The 12,297-nt window shown below is 40.2% G+C and overlaps 1 protein-coding gene across 4 annotated transcripts in view; it reads left to right on the top strand.

Annotated features, from left to right (window-relative positions):
* Nucleotides 1-10,127, top strand: part of PHACTR2 (phosphatase and actin regulator 2) — a 94,464-nt gene extending 84,337 nt beyond the window's left edge. For all 4 annotated transcript variants that reach the window (XM_082215928.1, XM_082215930.1, XM_082215929.1 and 1 more), the window contains 6 exons: nt 111-267; nt 1,234-1,289; nt 2,579-2,640; nt 2,972-3,109; nt 5,753-5,829; nt 7,921-10,127. In XM_082215928.1, the coding sequence (XP_082072054.1) occupies nt 111-267; nt 1,234-1,289; nt 2,579-2,640; nt 2,972-3,109; nt 5,753-5,829; nt 7,921-7,936 (506 nt within the window). In that variant the 3' untranslated portion in view covers nt 7,937-10,127. The remainder of the gene's footprint in view (nt 1-110; nt 268-1,233; nt 1,290-2,578; nt 2,641-2,971; nt 3,110-5,752; nt 5,830-7,920) is intronic.
* The last annotated feature ends 2,170 nt before the right edge of the window (nt 10,128-12,297 follow it).

The following is a 12,297-nucleotide window of genomic DNA, read 5'->3' as shown; positions in this document are numbered from 1 at the left end:
ATGGGTTGCATTAAAAAGCTTTTTGATGGGATTTGGCATGTTTAAGCCCAAATATGAATGAATCAATGAACCTCTCCCTCCCTTTATCCTCTTCTTCCATTCCATCCCAGGCTCTTTAGCAAGCAAAATACGGCGTAGGGATACTCTTGCAATCAAACTTGGCAACAGGCCATCGAAAAAAGAACTGGAAGACAAAAACATCTTGCCGAGAACATCTGAAGAGGAGAGGCAGGAAATCAGACATCAGATTGGCACAAAGCTAGTGAGGTATCAGTTGTCATCTGAGCACATTTTGGGAGGTGGGAAGAGAGAATAGAGGCAGGTCTGGGGTCTGACCCAGATGTTTTCCTGTTCTGTGAGCTGAGGCATGTCCTAACATTATAAAATAAATCACACTTCATAATTATGAACCCACTACAGCTCTGACACCAGATCTGACTTTATTTGTTTTCAGTAGAAGGAATTTGCTATTGTTCAACACTTCCCCACACAAAGCCGCAACAAAAATAATACAGCTGTTAATCACTGATATCTTGGTCGCATTCCCATCCTGCTTACTCATGTGTTTTGGATAGAAGCTAGGCCAAATACATAAAGCAAAACAAACAAATAGCATTTCAGGTATGAATCATTTTAACTGCAGGTGGTTGCTGCTTCGTTTTGTTATATGACAAGTACTTAGCTGGCTTGAAAAATCTGAACTTCAGACATCTTGTTGGGTAATTTTTCTGATCAACTCACATCTTACATTGATACAACTTTTATGTACTACTTCTGAAGTTACTTGACATAAAAAGCATTTTGCTTTAACTGAGCATGTTTCTTTTGCCTGAAATCTAGCCTTTTATTTTCTTCTTGCATCATCTGAGCAGATTCCCTCTTGCATTGCCTGAGGATGGTGAAAAAAATGAGTGTCTCCCACTATTACTTAATGGATTATTTGCTTTATGATATTGAGGATTGTTTTTGAACAATCAAGCAGTTATATACATTTTATGAAATAAAAAAATTCAGATACATAGCTGATCTTGTGAAAGGTTAAATGTGACTTGATAAGCATCTATTTCCAAACCCATGTTAACCCCATTCAGCAACACATTTGATACAGCCACCATTAGTATAAACTGGCATTTGAAATTTTTGGTTTGAAAATAAATTTAGCTGTTGCATTTCAGTTCTCTGTCTTAGTGACTGAAAATCTGCATTATTTTCATTTTTTCCCCTTTTTTGCAGGAGGCTTAGCCAGAGGCCTACTTCAGAAGAACTAGAACAGAGAAACATCCTAAGACGTAAGCAAAGCAGTGTGTGTGTGTGTGTGTGTGTGTGTGTGTGATATGTATAAATAATTTCTTTTTCTTGGAGACTAAGATAGTGCATGATCATATCAGATGCCAACCTGAAATCTGGGTCAAATGAATTTAGAGACATTCCCAGAATTTTGAGCCATGACAGGTGAATGAAGATAGCTTATAACATTGTAGAGCTGCTTGAATCAAACATCTTGTTTTGTGACCATGGCATATTGCCTATGCAACTAGTTTGCAGTTTGCATGACAGCAAGAAGGTTAAATATCTTCTTAGCACCGAGTTTCATTAATACCCATTGTATATCTAGCAAATTGCAGATCTGGAGCCTTAATGTCTGTAGGCTTTGCCATCTTGCCAAAACGAGCTTTCTAGAAACATGTCATAGCTCTATGTGCCAGCTGAAGAATATTAATGATTATCACTACATGTAAAACCAGCAGACAGAATCTGCTTTCTGTAGCATTCCAGTATCCCAGAGCTCTGTTTGTCTTTTCTTTTTCATTTCCTTAGCAAGCCTACAAAGTTATATAAACATAACTAATCCCCAGAGGACATGATGGAAAATTCAGTTTTATGCTGTTGGGTTACATTAGAGCACAAAACTGAACTGTGTGCGACCAACAGTCAGTCAGGTGGACAAAAATCCTGTGAAATTAAATAAACAGGAAGGTAGCATGGTACTATATAAAAAGGGGTGCTGGCAGATCAAGATGAAGGTCTATGAGCATACCTTACAGGATTGGTGCTTCCAGATTGTTGGTATATTCAGGTGGAATTCATTCATATGCCAGCAAATTCAGGGCTCCCAATTATAGTGGATTGGGAGGTCTTGTGCAAAAACCTGCTTCCCCCGAAGACTGGACTTTTTTCAATAAGGAAAGTGATGGGGAGATATACTAGAAAAATGTGGAATAACACTGACTCTGATACAACATCAGCTCCCCTCAAACAAATCAGGATGGATGCTTGTTACTCAGGATGTCTGAAAGCAACCACTTTGCCTAAGGTTATTCATGGCACATTCAGTTTGACCATTGCTTCTTTGGGTTTCTTGCTCTCTCTACTTTGATTGGTAATAATGAAGGCTTCCCATCTACTGTTCCTCATCTGGGACAGTGACTGTAACATGCTGAGAAGTAAAAAGGGGAGGAAACCAGAATGAGTTAGGAATAAAGCTGAAAGCATTTGTACTCAAACCAGCCTAGTGCTATACAGTAGTTAACATTCCTTTTAAATATTCCTACCTTTTCTCTCTTTCATCTAAAAACAGAAAAGAATGAAGAAGAGGAACAAGAAGCTAAAAGAGAATTGAAGCGCAGTCTCAGCAGAAAGGTACGCAAAATGTCTTCTGTAACCCAGAGATTTCCAAACCGTGTGTCATGCTTGACATGTTGGTGTGTCGACTGCTGTGTGTAGGTGTGCTGTGCGAACGCTCCCCATGCTCCTCCCGGGGCTGGAACGGGAGCTGGTAGTCCACTGGTTTTCTAGGAAAACTGAATTACTGTGTCGTGGAATGATGCATGTCTAAATAATGTGTCACCAACATGAAAAGTTGGGTACCCTGATAACAAATTGGGTGCTGCTTATCTGCAGGGTGTGTCTTTTCCAACATTAGTCCTTGCTCTGCTTTCCTTTGGTTTGTTCACCTAGCCTTCTTTTACAGCTCAGTCTGAGACCAACAGTGGCTGAGCTGCAAGCAAGAAGAATCCTGCGTTTTAATGAGTATGTGGAAGTAACAGATTCTCCAGATTATGATCGTCGTGCTGACAAGCCCTGGGCAAGGTTAACCCCTGCAGACAAGGCAAGAGACAAATATGGATTATAAATGCAATTTTGTTTCTGTATCTCAGAAATTTTCTTTGTCCTTATATTTTCCGGCAGAAACTTCTGCTAATTCCTGCAGCAGAGGTTGCTTCCAAATATATGTATGTACCCATGGATAGCGCACATCCATCTAGAAGGAAAAATACACCGACCAGATGTAGTGGTCCAGTTTTCTCCTTTGGCCCAGGGACTCTCCCTGTCAGGCGCTGGGAGTTCTCTTCAAGCCATATCCTCTCATCCTAGGCCCCAGCCCCAGCCTTATTTCACACCCTTCTTAGGTGGAATGTTATCTTTGAGCTCCCTCAACTATTTTTTTTCTAGTTGGAGGATAAAGAGGAATGATTCAATGTGTGCAGAAATTAGTCTACTGTACAAAGGTAAACGTTGCTATCATTGCTCTGTCCACTTTTTCTTCTGGCCCTACACATCACTGGTGGGGAATGTACCCCCAGAATGTTGCCTAGAAGGGAATGCAGCCCTGCAGCTGAAAAAGATTCCCTACTATTGCTTTAAAGCAGGCATAGGCAAACTCGGCCCTCCAGATGTTTTGAGACTACAATTCCCACCATCCCTGACCACTGGGCCTGTTAGCTAGGGATCATGGGAGTTGTAGTCCCAAAACATCTGGAGGGCCAAGTTTGCCTATGCCTGCTTTAAATCATAGCTCAAGGTGCCTGCAGCCTTCATTCCTCTCCCGCATCTTCCAGCATTCCAGGGAGGAAATTCTTGCTACTAAGTTTGGAACTAGGCAGCCTGGCATCTCCACCTTCACTTCCTCTCCCCACACCTAATGTTCAGTAACATAAAACTCATGATGTGACGTCACCATGTTGCAAGTTTCCAGTGCCTTGCTCCACTTCATTCTCTGACAGTTTCGCATTACTGAACATCACCGTCGGAAAAGGGAGAATGTAAATTCTATTTAGGTGCTGATACCTAAACCCCACAGCTTTTAATCACCATGTTGCACCCACTTGGCCCCACTAGGTATTGGGTTGTGAGTAAGGTCTTTTACCTTTAACATATGCAACTCTATACATGTAAGGCCTGTATATGTGGTCAGAAACCCTGGTCGGGTCAAGGTTCCCAATCGCACATGACTGTATTGAGGGGAATATGAGAGGAGGTCTCTAATTCTGGCCTAATATTGCTAAATTAGGAGATATCTCTTCTGGTACTTAACACTTCATTTGCTATTGCATAACTCTTATGCTTCAGCATCACTATGAGAATTAAGCAAGATAATCCTCTTCTGAAACAGGAGACTGCGGTTAGAGATATATCATTGTGGTGACACAGCATAATAATTGTTTCATGCTGCAATTCTGTCCTGCATTGAAAGATTTCTACTTCTAATGAGATGCCTTTTATAAAGGATTATTGAGAGATATTAATGGTGTTTTCAAAAAACAAAATGCAAGCATAGAGTAGCTATGACCTTCATGGAGCGATGGGGGTGAAAGGCAGTGATTATCATAAAAGTATTTGTGGTAATAGCTGTACGCAGATAGCTAGCCTTTTTAGAAAATTACTATGGAATAAATGAAGAGATAGCAAAGTGATTAGTCTTTCTTTTTATATGTCAACTCTCATTTGTAAAGTACACTGAATGGCTACTTTGCTTTTTAATGATCTGCCACATGAAAACAAAGGCCTAGAATGTCCAAATATTTCACCTGATGTTACAGAAAACTGAAATAGAAGCTAATTTCTAGACAGGAAGCATTAGTCATCTTACATGCCTCATATCTTGTCCTCCGTCAAGAAAGACAGGAATCCTGCAGTTCTTTGCAATTGCTATGCATGAAGTCTAGTCATCCACTAGACTAGAACTGTATTCTGCTATAATCACTTTGTGGGTGCCCATTAAACAGGTGGTGGTTCCCTTTCTGCTCTACCGCTGCAAGACCTCTATTCCCAGCACTCTTTGTAGCTAGAGCCATTTTCTATTGGAATTATCTTATGAACCATAAATACTGTTTTAGATAAAGAAGATGGGAAGAAAAAAATTGACTTTGAGCTGAGACAACATAGCAGGGCCTTTTGTATGTCATTTCCTGTGTCTTGTGAAACACACCTAAGAATGTGGGTGTGCTGAGGTTGTGAGAGCAGATCAGTGGTGTGCATTTTTTTAAATAGACATGAGTATTTGTGTATTGTAAAAGAACTGACATAAGAGCAAGATCATCAAACACTACCATGTAAGTGGAACATGTGAAGAAGCCCTGAATTGCAGCTATTCAGCAACAAGTCCATAGATGTAAAATCTAAAGTGGGGTTTGGGGGTCTCTTTCTGGATTAGGTCTTGGATTTCACCTGTCGGTTCGGGGGTGGGTCTGTCGTTTTAGTTACACTTAAAACATCATGGTGTACAATTTTACATGGTATAATATTCATACTGACGAAATATGGGGTTGCACTGAGATATGAAGAGAACAGAAGTTTAACTGTATATGTTATGACATAAAAATGGGCTAGACACAAAATAATACTTTGCTCTTTCCAGAATGGTGAATACATTACATAAAATATATATTCATTACATTATTACATTTTGTGTGTGTGTGTGTGTGTGTGTGTGTGTGTGTAGTCTTATCTCATACTTTGTTTTTTAAACTAGGCAGCAATAAGGAAAGAATTAAATGAATTTAAAAGCACCGAAATGGAAGTACATGAAGAGAGTCGGCAGTTTACAAGGTAAGGAAACTTGGGGGTTCAACCCCAGATTGAAATACAAACCCCCAGATTGTATTTCAATTTTCAGAAGCAATATTTTCTGATACCTTACTAGGTTCCTTATATACCAGGTTTACAACCTGTGGTTCACCCTGTTGAACACAGGCTATTAGCAATATGTTATAGCCTGCCTGGTGCTTGAACACACACACCCTTGTGAAGTCTCAGGTAAGCATGAAAAGCAGCTTATTGAGTCCCTCACACCCTGCCACATATGGCTGCCAGGTGACATTTGTTTTAAAAGGTCACCAGGCAAGTATGTCATTTGCCATTGTTTGAAAATAATGATCTTTTAAGTGTGGAAGGATTTCTAGATCTGGCCCTGATGCAGCAAAAACCCGCACCTCAGCCTAGTCCTTGATTTCTTGGTGCAAAGATTGTGGCAATGGGGCTTGAGGTATTGGGCTACCTGCACAGTGTCCTCCTTGTCTTGGCAGAAATTATTACACACAACCAGGAACATGGATAACTTTTTTATGATTTTATGAGCTATCAGCATCCTGGCAAAGTTCATCTGCTTTGTTTCACTTCTTTTCCTGACAAATAAAAGCCAGCTTTATAGCTTTGCATTTATCTACAGTTTTTTGCCCCTGCCTCTGCTTTCACTGATGTAGCACATACAAACTTCACTTAAAGCTGGGGCAGGGGAGGGCTTGTGTTGGGTTGGGGAGAACCCTTCAGAAATTTCTGGCTGTAGTTATCTTTTTGGAATGAATAGCTTATTTGAATATAGCAACAGCAGAGCCCATTATGAAGAGGGAAGTTGATCATGTCTGGCCTGCCATACTGCCTTGTCCAACTGTGCTCTGTGTACCATTACAGTCACACCATGGTTCTCAAACTTAATTCATTCCGGGAGTCCGTTCGACTCCCCAAACCGCTCAAAAACCAAGGCGCAGCTTCCGGTTGGCTGCAGGAGCTTCCTGCACTCAATCGGAAGCCACGTTGGATTTCCGGCTTCCAAAAAAGTTCGCAAACTGGAACACACACTTCTGGGTTTGTGGCGTTTGGGAGCCAAAACGTATGAGCACCAAGGCGTTTGAGAACCAAGGTACGACCGTACTTAGCACATAGGGCTGCAGCATTAACTCTGTACCAGTAGTAGGCAAGTTGCATTTTGGAATGCTAGCTTCATTCTGCTGCTTTTCAGCATATTTCTTTGGCGCATGAACAATTTTGCACATCGCTGTAACTTTCAGTGGTGGCTGATACTGGCATACCACCCGTTCAGTTTGTTTTTCCAGTGGGGCATGCCAAGTCACTATGTGCTAAATGTCTCAAATAAACGCATAAAATATACTAAAGACAGGAGAAGATTCTAAATACCTTACAAAGTGGTTCCTCTGATGGACTGCTTTAAATGTAGGCATTACAGAAGCCCATTTTGTCTGTGTTTCTGAGAGTGGCTTCTGACATGATCAAAGCACAAGGCTTTTGCACCTCCTGTTCCCTAAAAACATTGCTTTTCTTTCCAACTCATGCAGCAAGGCAAAAAGCTCTATTTCTAGTATGTAAGAGACAGGAAATGCAAAGTGCTTTCTCCCCCATCTCCAAAGCAATTGCCAATCCCCAAATTTAAAGTAATAGGCAAAGTGGGAAGGCATCCTGCTGTTAAATTAAAAAGGATTACCAAACCATTCTAAATGTAATCTAAATAAAGGATTGCCATCAACATCTCTTCCCCTGAGTTTTAAGAGGTCAAAATTAATCACAAGTTTTAAGCCTTCTGTCTTCCACAAATGTCCATTCAACTTTCATCCTTTCAATCTCTGTAATTATTAGAACGTTATTCCAGATCCAGCAGCCCACAGAGAGCCAAGAAGCAAGCGTTTACATTGTCAGTCATGGAGATTTAAACATTTAGCAGGCATTTTATATCCATGTTGCTCAGTTCAGTCTTAAACAAGCTTGAAATACAGATTCAAGTCATATACAAAGAAAACAGAATTTGAATGTTTTGGCTTTTACAGATATTTGGACCCATGCTAAATCTCCAGGAACAGGGAGAGAGATTTTGAAAAAAAGGCTTATTTTTCTTTTTATCTACTGCAGGTTTCACCGTCCATAAGTGTTTGAAAATATCCTGCAATCCAGACACAAACTTCCAACATGGGGAGAGCACAGCATCTCAAGAGTGCACTGCAACTGAAATGTCTGCAGCCGTTTAACCTGAAGTCATTGAACAATGTGGCCTCCACATTTGACAAAAGTGATGAATCTAAGAGAGATCCTGGAAGGAATGTGAAAGCAGTTGCATAATAAGAGAGGAAATGGTATTGAGGTCATCTTATTCAGAGTAAATTATACCTTTTTTTGGCTAGGGAAAAAAAAAACTGAGGCTAATTGTTGCCAGGAAGTAGTAAGAATCCACTTTCATGTAGGCTAGAAACAGACAGAAGAGAGTCCCTACCTGTCAGCCAATAGAATAATGTTAGGGTGAAATTAACCTAATGCTATATGGGGGTATTGGATAACTTCTTAAAAGTGCAAATCCAAGAATGTGAGCAATTCTGTGTGTACCGTTCCAGAATCCTCAACTTTTCATAACCAAGTGGAGAATATAAAGTTCTCTCTTCATAAACAGGGCTTACAATAAAGTGCAGTGCCAGTGAATTTGCCAGTAATTAGTCCTAGCTGGATTCATAGGCTTTTAAATAATAATAATAATAAAATATGACTGTCATGCTTTTTAAAAGTGCATTGAGGCTACAATCTTGAGCAGAGCTGGGCAGTAGAAGGAGGTCAGAACTTTTGAGCGTGCAACTATGTCCAGGATTGCAACATAGATATATTTTTTTTAAAGGAAAATCATGGTCCTCCATAATCATGTACTAATTTGAGAAACATGTAGAGGAAGGACAATATGTGAAATTGTAATGAAAAGATGCAGATAGAAATGCCTTTTGAAAAATCTGGTTTTTGAAGTCGGGGCTGAATTGCTGACTTCTAGCCTTGCTTAGGCTGCGAGTCTTGACAATCAAATTCTGAAGCCAAACAGAAATGAAAGTGAACAATAAAGCAGTTTAGCAAGTAGTTTGGGTCTATTTTTTATCTTTATAGCTTCAGCTACATTAACAGATTCTTGGATCAGAGTACATAGTATAAGACCTAGAAGCTGTTCGTCACTTGCCAAGACTTTCCCTCTAAACTGCACAGCCTCATGCTCCTGCCATGTGCCAGCACTCTCGTAGTTGGCCATTCCAGGGCAGAAAGAGCAGACTTTTTTTGATAGACAACATCATTTGCTGGCCACAGAATATATGGGTATTACATTGCCTTTGTGTTTGGGACTATGTGCAGAGAATATTAGTATGGGCACGGCCCTTCCCTATGTGACCACTGTGTCCTCAAATGGGGGGTGGGGAGAACCTATTCCACATAACAGAGCCTTGTTTCTCCTCTTTTAGCATTGTGTCAGGACAGTCTGAGGAATGAGGCTGCCTGTGCACATTTCTTACATCTTTGTCCAGCCTGCTTGACCGAGTTGAGGGGAAAGGGCTGGACGGTGAATACAGATCTCAGGTCCTGCTTGTGGACTTGCCATAAGCATCTGGTTGGCCACAGTGGGAACAGGATGTTGTACTTGAGGGGCCATTGTTGTGACGCAGCCGGCTCGTCTTATGTTCTTATCTCCCATTCCCTAAAAGATATATCCATGTACCAAACGGGTGAAACCAGAGCTCTGTCATGCCCTTCAGGGACCTCTCAGCCAGTGGACTCTGTGCCTGTGTGGGGAAGGGTCGTTCCGTAGGTGTCCCTACAGCATCCCCATAAAGGACCTTGTGAAAATTATAGAAAGGCCTTGGAACCTTCAGCCTGTATTTGTTGTGTGTTAATAATGCGAAGCAAATTGTCTACTTTTATACTATCTTGTAATTGTATTTGTGAATACATGTTTAGTTAAGTTTAAATAGTATACGGTGGTGAGAGAGGCAATATGTGCTTTATTATGTTGGCCCTGAGTATGTTGGCTTATTGTAAGCCTATGACATTGTTTACACTAAAAATTGTCTTATATTAGCACTTATTTATCCTTTTAATGTGCACGGTGAAACTTCTGGGCCTGAAATACACAACGGCATGTATTGCAGTATTACTATATATATATATATATATATGCTATTTATCCTTTTTAATGTATGTACATACTACAATTTATTTTTGTCTATGTGCCCTGTTTAGTTCTTAATTATAAAAGATATGTATTTTTTTCAGGCAATAAATGGTCTCTGTCACTTAATTATTATTTTTTACCTCAACACTTGTATTGTATTCTTCTGGGTTAGCTTTAGTTATAAAAGTTAAGAATGTCTGACAGAGCAGTCCAGTATGTGTGTACTCTGACTTAAGCCCCATTGAGCTCAAAGGCACTTACAAGTAAGTTTATGTGGGATTGCAGCCAGAAATCTTTAAAAAGTAGACACACAGTTAGGCTGGTAATATTGTATCATGTTCATTACTAATACATTTACATTTACATTTGCATTAAGTGCAGTGGGCTGTATTCCCCACATCTCCAAAATAAAAAATAATTGTATTTCCAAGTCTTATCATATTGAGATACACATAGTTTCTAAATGTTGGGTAGGTGCACAGGGATATTGCTAACAACTACTAATAACCTAATGAAACATCTGAATACCTTACATAGCAAAGAAAAATAATCAATATTGTTCTGTTCCCTCATTGCCATCAGTTAAATGGGTTCAGAAATAAAGTGAAACTGTTCTGTCATGCTGCTGTATTATAACATATCATAATGAATAGGAGAAGTAAATTCAGCACTCCTATCTCTGTTACTGGTTGGAGAACATGGTCTAAAGCTTGCTCCTCAGTTATGTGAGAGAAAAATGGTGATACCCTAATGGTTGTGCGTCTAAGTAGACGCACTGAAATCAAGTTAGTATTCTCTTGAGTATGGTTTAGTTGGATATTGCCCAGAGAAATTGGCACTGAAACTTCATACTGAAATCAGTTTTTCACCTCCTTACTTCTCTCTCCAAAATGCTTAGGCCACAACCTGGAGTCTGTCTGTCTGTCTCTCTCTCTCTCTCTCTCTCTCTCTCTCTCTCTCTCTCTCTCACACACACACACACACACACAGCCACAAAAGATGGTGCCACTGTTCTTTTCCTGCCCTGATCCCATTTCTCACAGGGCTCTCATTTGTTTTCCCACAGCAAGCAAGCAAGAGGTGAGCAATGGGACAAGGAAGGCAGGGCAGGAATGCTTGAAGCTGCATCTCCTTTATGTAGGAGATATGCAGTCAGCTCTAATGATGCTAGTTAACATGTGAAGGGGTTAGGAACACAGCTGTATTGCTGATAGGCAAACTCAGACCTCAGAAATGTAATTGGTGGAGAGGGCCATGGGTGTGGGCAGTGGGGCAGCTGCCCCCTCACGATCAAGTTAAACAATAGAAATAACTAACTGACCAATCATGTTGATTCTGCCCCCCCCCCAAAGTCCTTGCTACTGCACGGCTGAGGAAATGTTTTTCTGCCATTGGCTAGAAGTGGAATTAAAACAGTGGTTTAATTAAGGACTTAATATTGAGCTATATAACCTAGCAATGCCTGTTCCCTTACCCAAGATCTTTTATGTTTACTGAGAAGTTCCACTTAACAGAGGTCATCTGCACCTTTAATTAGAACCTTCCTCTTGGCAGCTTCTGCCCCAGTTGTTTCTTATGAAGTGAGGTAGGGATGATGGGAGTTTTAGTCCAACATCAGCTGGAGGCTCATGTTTGAGGAACAATGTGAGCACCTTAATTACAGTACTTTGTTCCACTCATCAACTTTAATATCATGAAAGGTTGCTTTGAGAAAACTGCCACAAATTACCTTGCTTGGGGGATAGGCTCTTATTGCCAATTTGCTACTAGACCAAGTTTGATGTGTTGGTACTAACAATTAAAGCTCTATACAGCTCAGGATCAGGTTATTTGACAGACCCTACTCCTTAAATGCCCAGTAGAATAATAGATCACTGTATTCTGAAGGAGTTTCTTCTGCAAGTTCCAAAGATCTCAGAAGCCTGCCCCACAGTAATCTGGAGCACTGCTTTCAGTGTGGCTGCCCCTGTTCTGTGGAATAGCTTTCCTGTCAAAAAATAACAGGTAAGATTTTTGTTCACACAGGCTTTCCCAGCTGGGTAAATGGGTCTTTGCATTGTTTTAGGGTTGTTTTTTAAAAAATGTATTGATGGATTTGGGTGTATGTGTGCCCATGTTCCTGTTTTTATTATACATTGCCTTGACATGATTGTCCATAAAGCATTTATTTACAGAATTTACATGCATACATCAATAAACAAAGCTCCTGACACAGCAATAAAAGCAAAACAGACAATTCCTGAGCTATCACTTTAATTTAAGCAAACAAGAAGGAAAGGCAGAAATAAATATATCCTAATTTCTGCAATGGTGGG

Source organism: Podarcis vaucheri (assembly GCF_965113315.1).
Source record: "Podarcis vaucheri genome assembly, chromosome: 3".
Classification (NCBI taxonomy): Eukaryota; Metazoa; Chordata; class Lepidosauria; order Squamata; family Lacertidae; genus Podarcis; species Podarcis vaucheri.
Note: the sequence above shows the minus strand (reverse complement) of the source record. Positions and strands in the feature narration are given on the sequence as shown.